The sequence below is a fragment of the Dendropsophus ebraccatus genome, chromosome 1 (genome assembly GCF_027789765.1).
Source record: "Dendropsophus ebraccatus isolate aDenEbr1 chromosome 1, aDenEbr1.pat, whole genome shotgun sequence".
NCBI classification, from domain to species: Eukaryota; Metazoa; Chordata; class Amphibia; order Anura; family Hylidae; genus Dendropsophus; species Dendropsophus ebraccatus.
The window spans coordinates 122,749,119-122,771,199 of NC_091454.1; the positions used below are offsets into that span (position 1 = coordinate 122,749,119).

Consider the following 22,081-nt stretch of genomic DNA (forward strand, 5'->3'; position numbering starts at 1 on the left):
TCCCAGGCTTATAACACTTTTATCCTTTGGTCTATGGGGCTGTGTGAGATGTATTTTTTTTGCGCCATGATGTTTACTTTCTATCGGTACCTTGATTGTGCATATGCTACTTTTTGATCACTTTTTATTAAATTTTTTCTGGATTTGATGCGACCAACAATTTCGCACTTTTGAATATTTTTGCGCTTACGCCGTTTACTGTGTGTGAGATCAGGAATGTGATTAATTAATAAATCGGGCGATTATGTGCGCGGCGACACAAAATATGTTTTATTATTTATTATTTAATATTTTTTATTAATAAAAACACTTTTTTACTTTTTTTTTTACTGTAACTAGAAGTCCCCCTGGGGGACTTGTATATACACAGCATTGATCTCTCTGAGAGATCAATGCTGTGTATATACACAGCAAAGATAAATCAGATCTGTGATCTATTGCACTGGCCTGCTGCAGGCCAGTGCAATGTATTGCCGAGCCGGGATCAGCGTCATTGCGACGCTGAGGCCCGGGCTGACCAGAAGAATGGATCTCCCCCCGGCGATCGCATCGCGGTGGGGAGATCCGTCCCACTAGACACCAGGGATGTGAGGTCTGAAGCACTTCAATGCAGCTGTCAGGTTTGACAGCTGCATTAAAGTGCTTAATTAGCCGGTGCGGCAACGGGACCCACGCCAGCTAATAGAGGCACTGCCAGGCTGCAGATTACAGCCGGGAACAGCGCCGCTCAGAGCGGGGTCCCTGCGGGACCCCTCTCTAAACACCCCTCCAAACACCCCCCTAAACATATATAAATATGTTTTGGTCTAAAAAGTTAAGCCTAGTTATATTTAATTCACAAAATAATATTTTGTGAACCTTTTTAACAACAGCCTAAAAGAAATGTATTTGATAATAGTATTTGACTCGTACTTACTGTCTATATTTGCTAATGTACTGGATGTGTCTCCTTCGCCTGTAAAAAAAATGCATTTAGTTAACATTGTTATGTACAAGTAATAATATTATTATTAATAATAATAATATTATTATTCTGCCAACAGATTCCACAGCGGTTACACACGCCTGTGAATGCCAATAGGGAAGGGGACTGATGTGAATCCTAGCAATCTCTGTACAGTTCTGCTGAGTATGTTGGTAGTAGATGACCAACAGGAATTAAATGATTAAGAAATACATAAATAATAGGAGCCATGCCGCCTCAGTGGCAAGCCCCAACCATATGGCAAGCATGCCATAGATTGCCCTAAAGTTGCAAAATTTTGTGACATTTGGATAATATACGTCAGACACAGACCCAAATAAATTCTCCCCTCTATGTATAATCCAGATTTCTAAATCCTTGCATTGTCCTCCTCACACCCTATTTCTGGAAATATTTATCACATTCCATCAAACTCCCCAACAATAAAGATATCAAAAAGATATAACAGTTGGCTTGTAATATCTGTCAAACACTTTCATACTGCTTGAAATCAAACCATATTTGCAGTATACTATTAATCAAGGCCAGTTTCACATGCCCCCAAAATAATTACGTAAACATACATTTGTACCAATCTAACCCTCAAAAGAAATCAAGCTAGTGATTGCTAACTCATACAGTGAGTCACAACTAAAAATATAATGACATAGAAAAAAAAAAAGCTTATTGCAGAAACCCCCCCCCCCAGGACAGATTATGATTACCGTATTTTCCGGCATATAAGGCGACTGGGCACATAAGATGACCCCTGACTTTTAATAATTATACGCCGGAAAATGTTAACCCCTGCCTGACCGCAGCCCTCGGAGACGCTCGGCTGCTAGGGAGAGCTTCGGAAGAATGACAGAGGTTTCAGGTACTTCCAGAGCCTCGGAAACCTTTGTCATTCTTCCGAAGCTCTCCTGAGCAGCTGAGCATCTCCGATTAGACGCTCTGCTGCTCGGGAGAGCTTCGGGCATCCCCATCGCAGTCAGTGGACGTCACACTGGCTGTGCCGGCAACGGGAGCGGATGAGAATACGCGCGGTGTGAGTTAACTGTAAGGTTCTTTTAAATGGTCGCCCCATATGGTGCGGATGCGGGCCATTTTTGAGCCCCCACCGTATGGGGCGACCATACCCGGCGTATAAGACGACCCCCGACTTCTGACAACATTTTTTGGGTTAAAAAGTCATCTTATATGCGGGAAAATACAGTACTTGATCTGCAAGGTGATGGTACCTGGCACCCCTGACAATCGGTTGTCCAGCGCCAGTAGTAAACTGAAAATGGAGCGGGAAACAGCTGTCTCTTATTTCTGTGTAACCAGCATAGTTCACCATCCTGTGTAACTAGCTACAAGTGACGATCTCAAGATCATTAGAAGTTGCAATACAGAGGAAGATGCAAGACCATACAGACATACTTTATTTTTTTTTTAAACATGTTTAATCCACAATGTGTCTCACTAGTGGCTGTGGCTAGTGTATGCAGTTGCGAATTGCCAAGGTGACCTTTTTTATACAGAGGACTGCACCAGATTTTAGGACTATGTTGATGACATTTTTTTTTCTTTTGTTTGTTTAATAACATGGCCAATAAGGGGGTGGGGTCATTTTTTTTTTTTTACTGAACTTACAGGCTTAGTAGTACAAGCCATCTGATGGCAGTACATTAGAGATGAGTGAGCCGGGTTCGAGTTGATCCGAACCCGATCGTTTGGCATTAGCGGTGGCTGCTGAACTTGGATAAAGCTCTAAGGTTGTCTGGAAAACATAGATACAGCCTATGACTATATCCATGTTTTCCACATAGCCTTAGGGCTTTATCCAACTTCAGCAGCCGCCGCTAATCAAATGCCGAAAGTTTGGGTTCGGATGAACTCGAGCATGCTCGAGGTTCGCTCTTCTCTACAGTACATTTTTTTTTTAGCTCTAACGCCCTCATTATTACACCACTCTTGTCTCCAGCTTGGCCGGGGTTTTGTAATTCGGTTCCATTGAAGTGAATGGAGCTTAATTGCAAACCACACCTGAACTGGAGACAAGAGAGGTGATGTCTCTGGAAGAAAGTGGCCATGTTTTTGTTGCGCTGGATAACCCCTTTAACCCTTTAAGGACATGGCCCATTTTCGTTTTTACGTTTTCGGTTTTTCCTCCTTGTGTTTAAAAGGTCATAGCACTTGCATTTTTCCACCTAGAAACCCCCATGACCCCTTATTTTTTGTGTCACTAATTGTACTTTGCAATTACAGGCTGAATTTTTGCATAAAGTACACTGCGAAACCAGAAAAAAATTCGAAGTGTGGTGAAATTGAAAAAAAAAACGCATTTCTTTTATTTGGGGGAAATGTGTTTTTACGCCATTCACCCTGGGGTAAAACTGACTTGTTATGCATGTTCCTCAAGTCATTACGATTAAAACGATATATAACATGTATAACTTATATTGTATCTGATGGCCTGTAAAAAATTCAAACCGTTGTTAACCAATATACGTTCCTTAAAATCGCTCCATTCCCAGGCTTATAGCGCTTTTATCCTTTGGTCTATGGGGCTGTGCGAGGTGTCATTTTTTGCGCCATGATTTGATCTTTCTATCGGTACCTTGATTGCCCATATACGTCTTTTTGATCGCTTTTTATTACATTTTTTCTGGATTTGATGCGACCAAAAATGCGCAATTTTGCACTTTGGGATTTTTTTGCACTGACGCCGTTTACCGTACGAGATCAGGAATGTGATTAATTAATAGTTCGGGCGATTACGCACGCGGCGATAGCAAACATGTTTATTTATTTATTTATTTGTTTACTTTTATTTAAAACCTGGGAAAAGGGGGGTGATTCAGACTTTTATTAGGGGAGGGGGCTTTTTACTATTAACAACACTTTTTTTTTTTTTTTTTACACATATACTAGAAGCCCCCATGGGGGACTTCTAGTATATACACTTGGATCTCTCATTGAGATCTCTGCAGCATAGATATGCTGCAGAGATCCATGAGATCGGCACTCGTTTGCTTTCGGCTGCTGCAGCCGGAAGTAAACGAGTGCCGAGCCGAGGACGGCGCCATCTTGGACGCTTCCCCGGCCGGCATCAGTAACGGAGATCGCTCCTCCGGGACAAGGTCCCGGAGGAGCGATCTCCCCCACTAGACACCAGGGAAACGTTGCCTCCGGTAATCGGAGGCAGCTGTCAACTTTGACAGCTGCCTCCGATTAGCTAATTAGCGGGCACGGCGATCAGACCGTGCCCGCTAATAGCGGCGGTCCCGGGCTACACGCGGCACCCGGGATCGCGGCACTTCAAAGCGGGGCCGCCGCGCGGCCCCGCTTTGAAGTGCAAGTGAGGACATAGGACGTACCGGTACGTCCTATGTCCTTAAGAGGTTAAGCACAGCATATTAACAAATGGTGCTTCATGTTTGTAGCAGTAGCACTCCTTTCACTGAGCGCCTGCTCACCTTATGTCCGCACCATGTCCTTGCTTTTTATAAAGTGAAATAAACCGCAGAAGACAACTTCGGTTAGTGCAATTGGCTTTCATTTCTTCCATTTTAAAGTAATAGTACTACTATTATTAGGCTGGAAATAAATGGCCACCCTGGTACTGATAGCCTGCCTTTGTTTGTTCTTTACCTCACTAGTTATGTAATACAGGGAAGAATTATTTTTTTTTTTTTTAAATGGTTAGCAGGGTTCCTCCATTTCATAACCAGTCAGATTAAAAATAATCGACTACTACTAATAATAATAATAATCATAATAATATTTATAGTAATATTAAAAATATTAGCTCCGGATAGAGAGTAAAGAATGTTAGTAAATGAAGGGAGCACAACAAAGTTTTTTCTTTCGATGTGGACTACAGTATGTACATACTATGGACTTCTAAGAGTGAGTACCACCACCAATGTATTTTTCGCTCCTTGTTTTTCCCATGGCTGCATTGTGTCTGCCCTGGTAGTGCCAACCGCTGTATTTTTATTTATTTATTATTTTTTTGTGTGGTTCTTTATCAAATATGTTGTCAGATTACATGCACTTCCTGATGATGCTGAATCAAGAGACAACCCAGAGGATACATTGTTATGTTGTGGAACAACAAACTGGGTCATTTTTAACCTCTCACAGAATTTGTATTAAACAGCCATGATAGTTTCTCTTCTAAGACATCACAGTTTTTGTAACTATTGGTCTCACCCACATCATGCTTCCTTTTCTGATATGCAGTCTGGGCAGTCTGATGTGGATGTCATCAATTACTTGTGCACAGTCTGGGCCCGAGTTTAAAAGGTCCAGGGCATTCTTAAAGTTTACCTGTGATTATAACTTTTAAAACCTAAATAACCTAAATCAGCTGTAGATGTGAAATAAAGCAAGTTTGCAATTTACATTCATTATATTTTTTTTTTAGTTATCATGGTAAGCACTTCCTGTGTTCTGACTTTTTTTCCCCAAAAGAGTCTGAATACAGGAAGTCCGGTGTTCCCCAGGTCATCTAAGTGCTCACAGAGATTTCTAGATTTTCTGGTAAGTATAGATTTGTTTTACAGAATAATAGCAAAAAGAAAAACTAATAATAAATGTATATTGCATCCTTGCTTTATTTCACATATACTGTTGACTTACATTTTGAAAGTAATAATGACAGGTACACCTTAAGTATAAAAGTGACAAGAAATGTCTTTGTGTTGGTGACAAGGTGTGGCTATCTACAAGAAATCTTAAAATTTCCTTCTGAGAAGTTGGCACTGAGTTTTTTTAAACTTAAGTTGTCTCAGAAATAATAAATCTGTGACTTACCAGTTAAAGCTTCCTAGGTGTCATCATTAATGCAAGTACAACATTTTTATTGAATACAATACTTACATCTAGAAATCTGACAATAGTCCCAGGGTATTAAAGGGTTATCAGTATAACACCAGGGTCCATGAGCATCATTGTCAGGATTTCTGCAGTAATTTTTTTCAAGTATGGAAACATCTGGCTCCCGGAATGTATGTCTACAATTTAACAAAATATATATTCAGCAAGATATTGTACACATTTTTATGAAAACATAGTAACAGATGTACAAATTGTTAATCAGGATTAAATAACAGTAAATATCACATTTTACATAGTTTTAAATCAAATTTTATTGGGTTTAAATGTTTTTTTTGTACTAGTACAAGAAAATATTACATTTGCGTACCTTCGTACATCCACCATATTTTTCTCCCACATGGCACATGGAAGCCTGAATCGAGTTCTAGAGATAGTCCCTCTGTAGGTGATGCCATTTCCATAGTAACACTCTAGAAATACCAAATATATATTAAATCTTAGAAAATCAGGAAAAAACAGTGGTTGACATAACCTCAAACAACAATCCCCCCCCCAAAAAAAAAATAAATAAAAAAATACAGCAAACAGAAAAGATTGCAAGTAGCAGCTGCTTCAGAGGTTTTTTTTTTACACAAAAGAGAAGAGAAAAGCTTTACAACTGAAACTAAACAAGTCTTGATTGGAAAAGCAGACCAAAGGGCTGAATAAATACACAAATGGATTAAAGTTCTTTTTATTAAAATAAAAAAAGCCATCTGGAAAAGGAAAATCTTTGTTTACAACACTTTTGATATTTGATTATAGGGAGAAGAGGCTTTAGGAAAATCCTGTAATTTTGTGACAAAAAGTGTTGAAAAGCAATATTGCAGGTATTCTATTTGCTATGCATAGTAATAAAATATCCAATATAGCTAATAATATAATATATATATAGTAATATTTATATTATTTGAATTTAAACGATAATCATTTTATGTGTGTGCAGGCAACAATCGAAAAATCATTTGTCTTATTATGTCTTTAAAGCTGACCATAAAATAATAGTTAATCGTTTGCAGTTTGTTCACGGAATATTAGCTTAATGTACACATTGTTTGTTCTTTTGCTTGGATGAGTAAACAATTGCATTAATGATCGTAGTAATAATCATAACTAAGAACTATTGTCCTGTGTGTTATGGTGAACGATTTCAGGTAGTTCCCAAAAGCTCTAGTCCAAAATAGCTCTCACACCTCTTAAGCAAAGAGATTTCCCTTCAGATTAGTGTCTCACTCTATCTAGGAGTCTTAGAACATTGACTGGCGATTTTATACCAAGCCATATAATCTCTCGAAAAGAAAAGACTTTCCATCTGCAGACAGCTTTTTGGGGGTTGTTGCCTCTCATCAGTGCACAGCAGGGTGTTGGCTGGCTAGTGAGGGGCCTATCGACATGGGTACAAGAAGTACATATTTTTCCTTGAATGGGGAAGTGCGGTGTTTAACATTTATTTACTAAATAACACACATTACAAAGTTATACAACTTTTTAATGTGTGTTACGTAAGTGAATGGCCCCCTTCCCCACCACCACGGAAGTGTGGTGCAGTATACTTACTCAATTGCTGTCAATCCCGGCCAACATATTGGGTCTGGCAGGCCTCCCAAAGATTACGTCGACAGCAATTGAGTAAGTATACTGCACCACACTTCCGGGGTGGTGGTAACATGGGAAAGGGGATCATTCACTTAAATAACACACATTACAAAGTTGTATAACTTTGTAATGTGTCTTATTTAGTGAATAAATATTAAATGCTGGACTACCCCTTTAAAAAGAATCAGTCATAAAGATGTGTGGAGACTAACAGGCCATTCCTGCTCCACTGGGAATTCTGGGAAAAAAGGAAATGCAAAGTAGCTCTAACACCTCTTGAGCAAGGAGATATCCCAGTCAGTGTCTCACTCACTCTAGGAGTCTTAGAACATTGACTGGGGATTTTATGCCAAGCCAAACAATCTCTCCAAAAGGAATCAATCTTACTCAAACTACAACTCTCAGAATGCCCTAAACATATGAAGTTCTCAGCTGGGATGGGATGTGTGGTTTCTGAGAGCACAACACTTAAATATATGTTGATAACATAAAAAGTTGAAATGTGTATAGGGCTCCTAGTGGCTGCAATCAAGGGGTTCCAACTATCAGCCCTGATAGTCCATCAATAAATCTTTTTATTGTGCCAGCAGTCATTAGAGGATTGTCTGTTTATTTGTACTTCAGATCCCAGCATATACTGAGGGCTGCAGACTGTCAGTAAATGCTTGAAGTTGTTGTGTTTACAGCTACTTCTTCCAGCATGCACTAAAGTTCTGCAGTCGTTGCAGTTGTGTAAACCTTGATAAATCAGGCACTGGAGGGCTTCCTCCCAGCCTTGCCATGCCCTCTTCCCACCCATCAGGTAGGAGAAATATGCAAAAATATGCGCCTTTACTGTGGTGCACACCACATACAGTTAATATGTCTGCTCTTTTATGTTTTCCATAAATTTCACCCATAGGCTATGTTCACACAACGTCAAAAATAGAGAAAAGGCGGACGATTTTGATTTTTTTTAAAAAAAATGTCCATTATTGCCGCGATTTATTGACTGCAATGGCAATGCATTGAAGTCAATGAAAATTCAATGTGCACAATGTATTAATTAACAGACGTTTTTTACCGCGGATGTCAAAATATTGAACATGATCACTATTTTTGTATGTCTTTAGCGGACTTTTTTTGTTAGTTGTTCACACACAGTTTTTCATTTGTCACCGTTCTTTCTCCGTTTTTACTATTAAATTCAATGGACTTTTCAATTAAGCCACATCCAAAGAACAATTAGTAATCCAAACGAGAATAATGTACAAACACCAATCATTGCACTAAGGGGAGGCCAGACAGCTAAATGATGTCCGTTATTTTAGACTCAAAATGACTAACGTAATTTTAAACGGAGCTGAAAAAACATTGTGTGAACATAGCCATAAGCCAAATAATCCTAACATTTTGTGAGCAGTGTATGTCCAAAGTTACATGCAAATATACAGTATATGGTCAGAAATGGTACAAAAAGGTCCCTGGTTATTTAATTTATGCTCATTGCATGTTTTTGCCATAATATTAAAAATGTGTGAAAAGAAAGAGCCATTTTACCGCTGACTACAAAAGAATTCATTTTGAAGTCATAACATAAATATTTTGAGCCATTACTGTCCAAAAACATAACCCAAAAGCACATAGCCTTACGCATATAGCCAGCCACTTAAATCATATTATGTCAGTAATGCAACAACACCTTTAAATGAATTCCAAAGCTGATTCCCTCGGTTGCTAATGTTATTACTTGCAACAGCAGCAAAAAGATATTGTAGAACCGCATACAATGTTATTGCCAAATACAGTATTATATTTAGGTGCAGGAAACTCTAACATAAAAGCAGCACACAATTATTATAATGTTTGTATCCCTAGGTAGTATGTGGAATACTAGTGTTACATGCTTTTGACTTATGTGCCTTTTTAGTTGTTAAACAAGTAATCAATGCCTCCTCTTAGTGAACTAATGTTATCCTGTCTAACCATCAATCCTAAACTAATTTGCTAGTGATAAATGTACTGCTATGTCCATTGATCAACCTCTCCTCACCTCCATTCCTTTGACTCCTTTTTTGCTCTGCCCTTTCTTGTCCATGTTGACACATCTCTCATCATAGACACATTCACATTCCCTTTAAAAATGCTTCTGTTTCCTATTCTAAAGAAAATATCCCATGACCTGAAAACTTCTGTCCAACTCGCTTAAATGGTCATCCAGTTTTTTTTATATATATATATATATATATATATATATATATATATATATATATATAGTCAATTTGAGAGCAATTTTTATATATTGACAGGAATTAGGACTGCGTTTCACAACACAGTATCATTTTAGATGATGAGGTATCATCTAACTATCATCTAACTATTTACTTGGGTTTATAATACTAAACAAAAAAATAAATTAACAATTAAACAAATTTGATCACTTTTTATTTTATTTTTATTTTTTTTTTGCATATAAAAAAATAAAAATAAAAATCAGTTTTGTACTCTGCTATTTTTTGCATTAAGCTGCTGATCAAATAGGATCCCGTCACCTAACCCAACCCCATTCTGGAAATGTACATCATGGGTCAGGAAGGGTTTAAAGGGGTTTTCCAACTAGACACTATTTGGTTCAGGCACATACTTAATGGCTGAGCTATGGCCAGTCATGGTATACCACAACAGCATTTTAAGAATTTTTTCTCTGCAGAATAACACTAAAGATCTATTGCTGGGAAAACTGAAATCATCGGTCGTAATTAATGCTAAAGGCACTGTGGCTTCTTAGTTCTCCAGCCTTATCTTTTGCTGAAGGTCTGTAAAACTGATCACATGTATGAACAAATGTATTGCTTCCTTCTATTATTTTTAATGTAATAAATTAGATGACTTCACAAAGTCTAATGTATCACTGTCACACATACAGATCTCATGCTTATGTCATATTTACTGTGACCTCTCTCACACTCATCAAACCCAAGCCTCTGGCTAAGGCTGGCTATGGGGATCCTAGATACAGAAAACCTACACTATTGTTTTCCCAATTTGTTTAAATACAGTACTTTCATTTTCAGTTTTTTTTCCCTGCTTTTAGCATAACATTGCTTTAACCTCTTGAGGACTGAGACAATTTTTGCTTTTGCACTATTTTTACCTCCTTGTGTTATAAATAGCATAGCACATGTATTATTTCACCTACAGATGCTTATGCAATCTTATTGTTTTGCAACAACAATTGTACTTTGGAATGACACACTTAATTTTTCCATAAAATATGCTGCGAAACAAATATAAAGTATAGAGAGGGTTCACATCATAAGGAGTCTCTGTACTCTCCTAATGAGGGAGGGATGGAGAGGTGGTGCTGGCCTAGGGCATAGACACTCTAGGCCACGGCTATTTGACATACAGTAGGGCTGCAATTTAATAGTCTTTTTTAAGGACAGTAACTAAATCACCTGCCGAACAGACCTCCGGACAAATCTTGGATTAAAAGCAGCTATCTGAAGGTACAAGCAGTTTAAGGGTGGCTGATTGTAGGCACAGAGTCGAGTTAAATAAAGTGAAGGTAATTTACATAAAATATTAAGAGTATATTATCGGAAGTACCTTAATGCTACAGAATAGGGTAACTATTTAATTTAACCATATTCATTGATATAATTTCTTTGGTGAAACATTTTGGTGTAACAAATTTTGAATGGCAAAGCAAAGCTATTATATTTTAAATATTGTAACATTTACTGTATATTTAATACTGTGAATACACAGAAATATAATGGAAACATTCATTTACCTTGATGATAGGAGACTTCACATTTCGGTATTTGTGAACAGTGGCCGATACGAACATTTGGATCTGTTGTAAAACACCATGGGTACTCTGATCCATCAGGGTTTCGACAAAAATTTTCTCTAAGATCCCTACGGGAAGTTCATCATACAGATATATGTTATTTTCCTAAGCCAAATACATCACAGCAAAAATATTTTTTATAGACAATACATATTTGCCCCAGAAAATAGTTCAGAATGTTACTTTTCTTGTGATAAACAGAATTACATTAAGTGGGCCATAGAAAAGAAAAAGAACATAGGGCAAAAGGGGACCTAGAATAGGCAGGTAAATTATTTTCCTATTACGCCAACTCCAACTCCCCTCCTCAGCAGAATATTCTTTTTTACATTTATTATAGTAAGGAATGCCATACTATTGCTTTGACTTATTATCTTACATTGTCTTTCCCAAATCTCTGTGAACATACATTCACCTCTAGTGGATTCAGAAACACTTAATTATTGAAAAGGTAGGATTATTTATCAGCAGGGCCTTTTCCAAGAGTAACATATAGCTTGCTCTGAGCAACTTAACAGTCCACTATCCATCCATACAAAAGCAATATATTTCTCGTTGATACATATGCATAATATCAACATAAACACTGTTAATAATTTAAGAGTAGACAATTTTCCTCCAAAGCTTGTATCCTCTAGCTTTTCATTCATGCTTTAAGTGTCCAAGATATAAATCCAACTACACTTCATCAATGGACACCGTGTATTCAGCTGCTTCCTCTCTCACTCCCTACCATAGTTTTAATATGATATATGATCTGATTAGTGAAGTGACCTAGTGATCTTATGTATTCTTTATATATTCCTGGAGATTACTTTTTTTATACTGAGAATTATCTGGATGCTCAAACAAGCACGCTGCCCCTCCCCCATGCATAATAGACATAACATATACTGTATACCCAAACAACACATTCATAAAGTAGTAGTATTGTAATGTGACTTGTAGCGTAACAAATGTTACAGATATGACTCATTGTCTTTTCATAGTTTTCTGATATCAAAAGCCTACACACCTAACACCAACAATTAGGCCACATTCTTAGAATCTCAGGTTACGTGCTTTGCCCGCAAAAAAAAAAAAAAAATTACATTAACCTTGTCATGCTGTCTGAATTGTAACACAGGAAACAATCCAACAATCCTATGGTTAAGTGATGATGGAATGATCATCCTCAGGAGATAAAATGATTAGAGAGAGACAGACAGAGAGAGAGAGAGAGACAAAAAGAATAAATAGATAGATAGATAGATAGATAGATAGATACTGTAGATAGATAATGAGTTATCAGATGTTTTTTGCACAACACAAATGTGAAAAATTATGCTTAAAAGGAAACAATTAGCAGAATAGACGACTCTAACCTGCTGATAGCTGCCTTTTGTGCACAGGGCACTGAGGATAAAGGTAAATCTCTAACCTTCATCCTTGACTCAGTTTCCATGCTGTTTGTAGTTTAACCTAGCATCTAATATGGCCGTTTGAAGCACTTGGGTGGGGCTACCACCCCCAGAGCACCGATCCAGCACATCTCGGACCCGTGCTCTGCGGGGTGGTAGCAGTGGCCACAGCGTTGTCCCAGCTAAGCCAGAAACTGCACACAGCATGTACAAGAGCCCTGTAATACTGGCGGTGGCTCGGGGGCGAGAAGGGTAAATGTTTTATTATTATTATTATCACCCCTCCTAAAGCATATACATAAATATTATTCTGTCTGGACAACAACCTGCAAAAAGGCCAAAAAAAGACAAAACAAAGCCTATGTCTGCAAAATGTGATATTCAACTGTGCAATCCCTCTACAATTCAAATTGAATTTATAACACTAAACTAAAAACATGAAATATTCACTCACTAACATTGATCAAAATGGTAAACAAAACATTAAAAACGCTATCAAAGATTTGGATATTACCATATGAAAACTTTATGGAAGAAAACAGATTCAAGGCAAGTCTTGACTGTTGACAACCCCTTTCATTTCAAAGTGGAATAAACAACTCATGTTTTAAGAAAAGCAGAATTATTCATGCCACACATTAAAAATCTCAAACAGTTCCACATAAATCCAACAAGCTGATGGCTTAGTAATGCCTCTCATAACTTAAAAACATAAAGTAACCATTGAGCACATCTGTTCATAGGAGATAAGCTTACAATTTCATGAGAGGTTTACTCTTCAACACAATCAACAACTCTGCACATCAATGAGCCCCTCTGTTTCACATTTCCACCAATAAAATGACCATATCTTGTGTGTTTAAACTGTGGTTTTGGTCCCACGTACAATATTGCTCAATGTTGTGCAATCTATCTTTAACAGCCAAAACTCATTAAGCATCACAATTGTAAGCACATTAATAATAACATCATGTCTTTATTTTACTCAAAGGACACAACTGATCCTGTACTCGGACAATTATGTTTATAGTCATTTACTAGGCCAAAATAATGAGTGTCCTGGGTTATGCAAGTCAGGGTCAAAAATAGAAGCTGATTAACTTTGCAAAACTTTATATGTGGTGGCTTGGTACTTGGTGTATACTGTATATTATCTCTTTATTTCTTTGCTTTGCTATTTTTATAACAATGTTGAAACAGAATGTTATGTAACTGAGCAGTCTAAAACAATTTACGTTTTAATGACAAAAAACATATTCACAATGCCCCTGATCATTATTCACTCTTATTTGTCCACATTTCCTATCTGGGGCAATAAATTGTGGTTTGCTATGTCCCAGTGCCACTTCATACATATAACATCTGTTTTTCTAAGGCTGGGTTCACACAATGTAAAGTAAAAAAGAGAAAAGAAAATCTAAGTCAATAAAAAAGTGTCAGTGCATACATTGTATAAAAAAGGTTCACCCAGGTGAGTGGATTTGCATGGCATCTGATTATGGTTTGTTTTATTTCTAACACCATCCTAGAGGCTGGATTAAGGAAACTATCCAAAAAAAAAGAGTAACAAGAGGCACTCACCATCTAATGTTGTTTATTATCTTCAGCATAAAATACTGCAGTCCATGCTAGCAGACCACAAGGACGCAAGAAGACACCTTCTCCAGCTGTCACATTGTTCGGTGAGGTGGTTGACGTCCTCGTGGTCTGCAAGCATGGACTGCAGTATTTTATGCTGAAGATAATAAATGACATTAGATTGTGAGTGGCTGAGGACAGTCAGATTCAGTGTGTGGGTGTGTCTGCAGGTGCCGGGCTGGAGGCCAAGCCCGGATCTCGGCAACTAACCCTATAGGTGCTGCGATCTGTGTGATAGCAGCACCTATAGTGCTGCAAGAATGGAGAATCCTCCCTTCGTCCCCCATCGGGGTTGCGCGGTGAGATTGCACAGTCCCGATGGTTGCTGTGACATCAGGAGGCTTCCCTGAAGCCTCCTGGTGTTTACGCTATGGAAGTTGATCAGGCTTAGCCTAAGGCTGAGGCTAATCAGTTTTGCCTATTATAGGCATATCGTATTGCAGTGCTGATCAGCACTGCAATGCAATATGCCGGTAATCAGGCAATTGTATAGTGAAGTCCCCATGGTGGGACAATAAAATAAAGTGTAGAAAAAAAAAACATACACACACAAAAAAAATGATAATAAAATGAAATTCATATATAATCTCCATATAATATATATAATCTCCATATAATTTCAATATAATAATAAATGTTGGTAAATAAAAAGTACACATATTTAGTATCGCCGCATGCGTAATGCCAAAAATGATTCCATAATTAAACCTGTGCAGTGACCGCAGAAAATTTTAAATGAGAAAAATGCTAATTTTATCTTTTTTTAATGAAAAAATTGCAATTTACACAATTTCTTTTTTTTTTTTTTTTTGCATATCAGCCAAAATTTACCACTAACCTAAAGTACACTATGTCACAAAAAAACTCTCAGAATCAGAAAGAAAAGTTATAGCATCACATAGCTACAACCACGTAAAGTGAGACAGGTGGGATTTTATAAAATGGTCTTTGATCCTGAAGGCCAAAATCAGTTCAGTCCTGAAGGGGTTAAATGGCCACACAAACAATACAGGGACCATCCGTGCAGCCTGGCCACTTGATTAGCTGTACTTGCTGATCATCGCTCGTTTGCCCCTGCGGATGGCCAACGATTCCCAGGTGTAAAAGGACCCTTTGTCACTAAAATGTTATTTGAAAAACATGTATCACAAACCCTACAAGTCCTTTATGGTTTGTGAAATAAACTATGAATATACTGTTATTCTATTTTAAATGTGAACATTAAGAACATCTGTCTCAGGGCATCATTTATCTGGGTCATTACATTTCTGTTCTAGTCTTAAACATTATTTGAATTGTTTTATTTCAACTACATATTTTATGTGATCATTTGGCCTGAGTTCTGGTAAGTATTTAGCTCAAACTGTGTACAGTGATGATTATAAAGAATATTTCTAAGCTAAACACTCTGAGAGACATATAAATACTAACCTATTGAGCAATACACATGAGTATTGTAAATTAACCCAGTCTAAATGCAAATGCATGCAAAAGTTACATAGTTATTTGATATGGAGACTATTGAGAGTGCCCTAGTTTGTCTTGAACATGTAATGTTTCTGAGGAAGGGCCTATTTTTGGCCACCCTGCCATAAAAGCCCAGATTGTTGGAGGGCTAACATTCTGGAAGTTTTTCTGCACAAAGGATTTTTGGAGCTCAGCCAGAGGAACTATTGGGCTTGTGGTCACCTCTCAAACTCTTCTTCCTGATTACTTAATTTGGTAAGGCAGCCAGCTCTAGAAAGAGTGCTAGTTTACTTCTTCTTCTATTTGCAACTTTTGTAACTTGTTTTGTCTTTCTCAGTAATATAATTCCATAAAACACAGGTATTATGTTATTTTTTATTTTCATCATCGTCATGGTTACTCACTGTCACAGTTTCAGCTGTTCTTTTCCCTGTTAGTTCATCACCACATATGTTCAGTTACTGGCCACCCAACTCAAGCTCTGCCAGTCTCCACTCTCCTCCTGCTAGGACAAGCTGGCAGCAAATTTCTTCTTCCCCAATCAATTACTAAGGATATTTAAAGATCCTTCTATCATTGCTTCTTGTCTGAATGATAAGGTCCCTGCAAATGTAATGGTAACCAACATGATTGGCAGCGCACTACTCCACTGTATTTTCATGGTGTGCTGCATGGAACATCTTTACAAGAGCATGGAATCCTGTCAATTGCCAGACTTCATGCTCCTGTACTGTGTGGAGATGCATACTGTACTGTATACATTGCCACTCACATGACTTCACATCCACTAAACCGATACTTTACCCCAGTTTTGCACTGCCACACAGTTGGTGTGCACTACCTATGTTTTCTGTTTGTATCTACTTGTTTATCCACTGGTTTGTTTCCTCTCCTCTTCTGAGTGTCTATGATCTGTCCTTACCCCCTGAGAGTACACTTCCTGTTCTAATTTTGGCCCATCCACCAATTTGGGAAAGCTCCACCTTCCCTGATTTTTGCCTGCCAGATTATGCTATGTCTATATTTTTACATGTATGTTTAAGTGCACTAAGCAGTCTTTACAGGTCAGTAAGAAGATGACTAGTTTTTTATCATTCTTGATACAACGTAGTTAATGATTGAATTTGTGACTTAGGGCTATGTTCACATCTTTTCATCTCCATTTAAAATGATGTCCGTCATTTTGAGTCTAAAATAACGGACGTTATTTAGCAGCTTGACCTCCCCTTAGTGCACTAACGGGTGTTTGTACATCTCGGCAAAAATGGACGTTATTTTAAATATGAAAATCGGACGCCTTTTTTACATTTTTAACGTTGTGTGAACATAGCCTAACAGTGCCCAAAGGATAAGCTGCAGAGCCTAGACACAATAGCAATATATATCAAATTCTATAAATTATTTTCTTACTTGCATTTGTAGTTTTCTGGAGCAAAATTATGCTTATGTGGAAATTGGGAATCCCACCACTGACACACAAGGCCATTATATGTTGTTCTCACAGTTCCTCTGTAGCCTTCTCCTTGACTCTTTACACAATCGGTTGTAATGTTAGTGGGATCGATGATACCGTGTGCTGAAATATAACAACATTAGTAAAGGGTTATTTTATTTGTTTCTGTTAAATTAAACTATGTATTTCTTGAGGGCAGAAGACCTTCACTGTGTTCTGTAATACAATAGAAAACCATGCCACAATAAGATGATCTGTAATCTGTAACCTTAAAGATGATCAAATCTTTGTTAATGCTGCCTTATTCCTTAGTCAGATTTCATATCTTTCTTAAAAATCAAAATAAAGCTGCAATACCATTTAAACTAATGGGCAGCTGTTCCCATATCTAGAACTTAAACATCTGGTATACAAGCTTACATTGTAATCCTTGATATTTTCTGATGTATTATAATATTTGCTTTGGCAATTTTTATTCCAAAGGATGCCAGGTCATTTCTAGAGGGTGTTCATTTACTGGATATTATGTCAAGTGCCTTTCTTTTATGGAAAAAATAAACAGCATATTGCAATAGCTGTCTTATTATAGAACATTCAAGATGTTCTTAATCAGATTACATTTTAATAAGCTAGCATATGTAATGATCTTTGAACTGATCTGAAAATGTTGACTATACTGTGTTTTTAGGGATTACTTAGTTCATTAAGTGTTCTATAAGGTATGTCTGATTGTAAGTAAGCCTTTTAAGCCAAGCCATCTCCTACCAATGTAAAGTTACCCATTTGTAAATAATTGTTTCAGGCTTCTTACCCCTCATTCGTACAGCGTAGGATGCTGGTTCGGTAGCAGAAAATACCTTTCTGTGGGACTAAGAGGATAATATTTGTCCTTGAGAAAAGCACCAAACTCATGTAGAAGTCTTAAAGGCAATGTGGTGCTTCAGAATAGAAGATTGCAAAATAAAATATTGCAAGAAGCTATCCCTTAAAAGGCCCCTAAAAATTTTTTTGTTAGGAAACTAGAAACATGAGTTGAGGTTATTAATCGCACCAAAATCTCCCCTAAAAGGGAAAGTTACCTCTTTGTAGACAACTGTTTCACGGTTGTTGCCCTTTGTCAGTACAGAGTAAACGGACAGTTGTCTAGCACAAATTCCTTGATTTTAGAACTTAGGGGGTAATTTTTACTTAAAGGGAATCTATAACTAAGTTTATTCTGCCTTAAAAGAGGGCAACATAGACTAGTGAAAGAAATTCAGAACTATTTATTACTTAAATCATTCTGTTTAGCTGTTCTGTTTAGCTGTTCTATGCAGAATAGGATTCATGCTGCACCACTGCCTCCACCTTACAGCTGTGTGTCTGCCTATGTATATATGTATACAGGCAGGCAGACAGACAATCAGAAGCCAGTAAGCTGAGTGTACTGGTGCTCATGAATATCGAGGACAACTGAACACATGCACATAATGGAGAGGACTAGTGTGCAATGCTTTGTTATTCAAGGGCATATCTTTGAATCATCTGTACAGAAAAATAAAAATGATACATCATTCTTTTCAGCTTCTTTGTCACTAGTTTATTCCACTCTTTGATGGGGCAGCATAAACCTACTGACAGAGTGTCATTAAACCCTTCAGGACCAGGCTAATTTTGGTTTTTGCGTTTTTGTTTTTTCCTCCTTGTGCTTAAAAGGCCATAGCACTTGCATTTTTACACCTACAGACCCACATGAGCCCTTATTTTTTGCGTCACTAATTGTACTTTGCAATGAAGGGCTGAATTTTTGCATAAAGTATACTACGAAACCAGAAAAAAATTCAAAGTGTGGTGAAATTGGAAAAAAACCCCGCATTTCTTTTATTTGGGGAAAATGTGTTTTTACGCCATTCGCCCTGGAGTAAAACTGACTTGTTATGCATGTTCCTCGAGTCGTTACGATTAAAACGATATATAACATGTATAATTTTTATTGTATCTGATGGCCTGTAAAAAATTTAACCATTGTTAACAAATATACGTTCCTTAAAATCGCTCTATTCCCATACTTATAGCGCTTTTATCTTTTGGTCTATGGGGCTGTATGAGGTGTCATAGGTGTATAGATATACAGCAAAGATCAATGAGATCGGCACTCGTTTGCTTTCGGCTGCTGCAGCCGAAAACAAACGATTGCCGAGCCGGGGACGGCGCCATCTTGGAGCGGTCCCCGGCCGGCTTCAGTAATGGAGATCGCTCCTTCGGACAACGTCCCGGAGGAGCGATCTCCACCACTAGACACCAGGAAAATGCTGTATCCGGGAATCGTATGCAGCTGTCATGTTTGAAAGCTGCATATGATTACTGTATTAGCGAGCACGGCGATCGGAACATGCCCGCTAATACTGGCGGTCCCGGGCTACAAGCGGCACCCGGGACCGCCGCGGTTCAGAGCGGGGTCGCCGCGCGGCCCCACTCTGAACGCACGCACCCGCGCGAGGACGTACAGTTACGTCCTCGTGCGGGAAAGGGTTAAGGAGAGAATAAAACTGGTGTACTGAGTTTAAATCAGAGAGCTGTGTAATGTCCACATGTGTGGTTTCCTTCAAAGTACAGGTGTCAAACCTGCGGTCCTCCAACTGTTGCAAAACTACAGCTCCCAACACCTTGACACTACTGCTCCAAAGCAAGCAATGCTCTTTGTAAGATACATCAGTGGATCACACAATGACAATGGAGAAACGCATGGTAATGCACAGAATACTAAATAAAACATATGTACCAGGGCCTACAATAAAGAGTAATTTAGGGGAACTGAGTATAAGAACTATGTATTCCTAGCTAGAATTTTAATAAGCTATACATATACATTGAACTCAAAAATAGGGATTACAATTATTTTGCTTAAAGCACACATAATTTGTTCTTTAGTATTTATATTTTTAATTTTAATTCAATAGTAAAGATGTGCCTTTCTTTTCTAAATCAATTTTTTTTTATTTTTTAAGAAAATGTGCTTAAAATTAAAGATATATGGATAAAGTTAAACTAAACATATTTCAGTATATTGGCAGTATGGTATGCTAATAAACAGAAAGTAAGCCACACAGTAGGATATATTTAGTTACTACTCACCACAGGGTTTAATTGCACAGAACTCCCATGGGGTGTCAGGGTCAAGCGTGTAACACCATGGTCTCGCCTTGCCATCAGGGTTGCGGCAGTAATTATCATTCAGACCCTTGTTAGGATATCTGGAAAGGCAGTTTTAAAAAAAAGAACACTTATGTGTCATCCAAGCAGACTGACAGCCCCAGATCACCTTTCATTCTTAAAGCACCCAATTAGGTGTGGGTTTCATAAACACAGCATGGTATTTCTACTCATTAGGGAGGCTGATGATAACAGGAGAAAAGCCCATCCTTTCAACTGGTAATGCGATTTATGATGTTCTGCTTGTTACTTGAGCTTTAGAAGGATTAAGGTCATTATTTCTTTTAAATCATTCATTTGATTATCTTTCGTCTAGTTAAAATCATTGCAATCATGCATTAAAATATTGGAATCAAAGGTCAATATCATATGGAGCAACACATGAAACATCCTGATGGTCCAGATTAAGTTGTCTCATAGTAAATATCCCCTTTTAAAACATGAATAATATATTAATTATAGTAGATGTTTATCTGTAGCAATGAGATGTTAATTGCTTGAAGTTTAGGAGTTCTTTTAAAAAAACTATTCTTTAAGAAAATATAATTCAATGATTATGAGGGAAGATTTATTAAAGAGATTATCTGGCTCCAGACTATCCCTATTAGGTAGAAGTGACTCTTATTATAATTACAAACTACTTCCCTGCTAAGTCCCTCAGCTGTAACCTATGTGGAATCCTGTAAGTTAGTGTTCAATTACTCCGCAGTACCACCACAGGGAAGCTGAGGATTACAGTATTACACAGTGCTCATGCTAGACAGGTCCTTCACATAGAGACACAGAGCCATTGATGGACCTGATGAAGAGAAGTGTCAACCACTCAAAATGTGTTGTCTGGGGTTATGAATAAAGGTTTACAGTTCACTTCTGCAGCTCTGGTCTTCTGCTTTGCAAAGGGTTTTAGCTAGTACCATGGAAAACACCATAAGTACATTGGCTGTTCATAGGAATTTGTTTCTCACAGTTGGTTGCCAGACTATCAGTCTAGATTTTAATATAGCTGGAATCTGAAAGTGCAGGCACTTGATATCCGTTCTGTATTTTGTAAAGTGGCACTCAAAAACAGCACAAGGGTACATGAAGTATCATCAGACATATTTATTTCATAGGGATAAAGCGGCTCATCAGCCAAAAAGAGGGAGAGCTGACTTCTCATAAACACATCAAATCATGCCTTACAGAGCTGACATCACACTGAACCAACATGTCTGAGGGAAACATATACAGTAGCTGTCCTAAAATATCGATGTAAGGGGACATTTATCAAGACTAAATAAAGCCCTGTCCCATTCTTCTCAGCTAGATTTTATATGTCAGTCCTGTGCCTAGCACAGGCATTGCAGAACAAATCTACACCTGCTCTGGAGCTGGTGTAGATTTGCATCACGATTTACGTCTGCTAGAGGGCATAAATCATGATAAATCTGGTGCAGTAGGAGGCCACGCCTCTGCCCTGTCTTGCCACCCCCACCCCACCCCCAACCACGCATCAGGCAAGCACAGGATACAGGAAGTGTTTGGGATCTGAACTGAACATCGGGATGTTCGCTCATCACTAATGGTCATCATTACCAAATAACGGCTGTTTTTCACCTAAAGTTCAGGGCTGGAACAAAAATAAGCAAAAAAGTCCACGGAGCCTCAGTTATAAGTCTCAAAACATG

At 38.0% G+C, this 22,081-nt stretch overlaps 1 protein-coding gene across 2 annotated transcripts in view; it reads right to left on the reverse strand.

The window, feature by feature from the left end:
- HGF (hepatocyte growth factor) overlaps positions 1–22,081 on the reverse strand; it is a 92,952-nt gene that overhangs the window by 33,735 nt on the left and 37,136 nt on the right. For both annotated transcript variants that reach the window (XM_069978300.1, XM_069978291.1), the window contains exons 7-12: positions 20,337–20,455; positions 17,180–17,345; positions 11,205–11,332; positions 6,162–6,264; positions 5,837–5,970; positions 917–955 (exon numbers count right to left, since the gene is read on the reverse strand). In XM_069978300.1, coding sequence (XP_069834401.1) covers positions 917–955; positions 5,837–5,970; positions 6,162–6,264; positions 11,205–11,332; positions 17,180–17,345; positions 20,337–20,455 — 689 coding nt within the window. The remainder of the gene's footprint in view (positions 1–916; positions 956–5,836; positions 5,971–6,161; positions 6,265–11,204; positions 11,333–17,179; positions 17,346–20,336; positions 20,456–22,081) is intronic.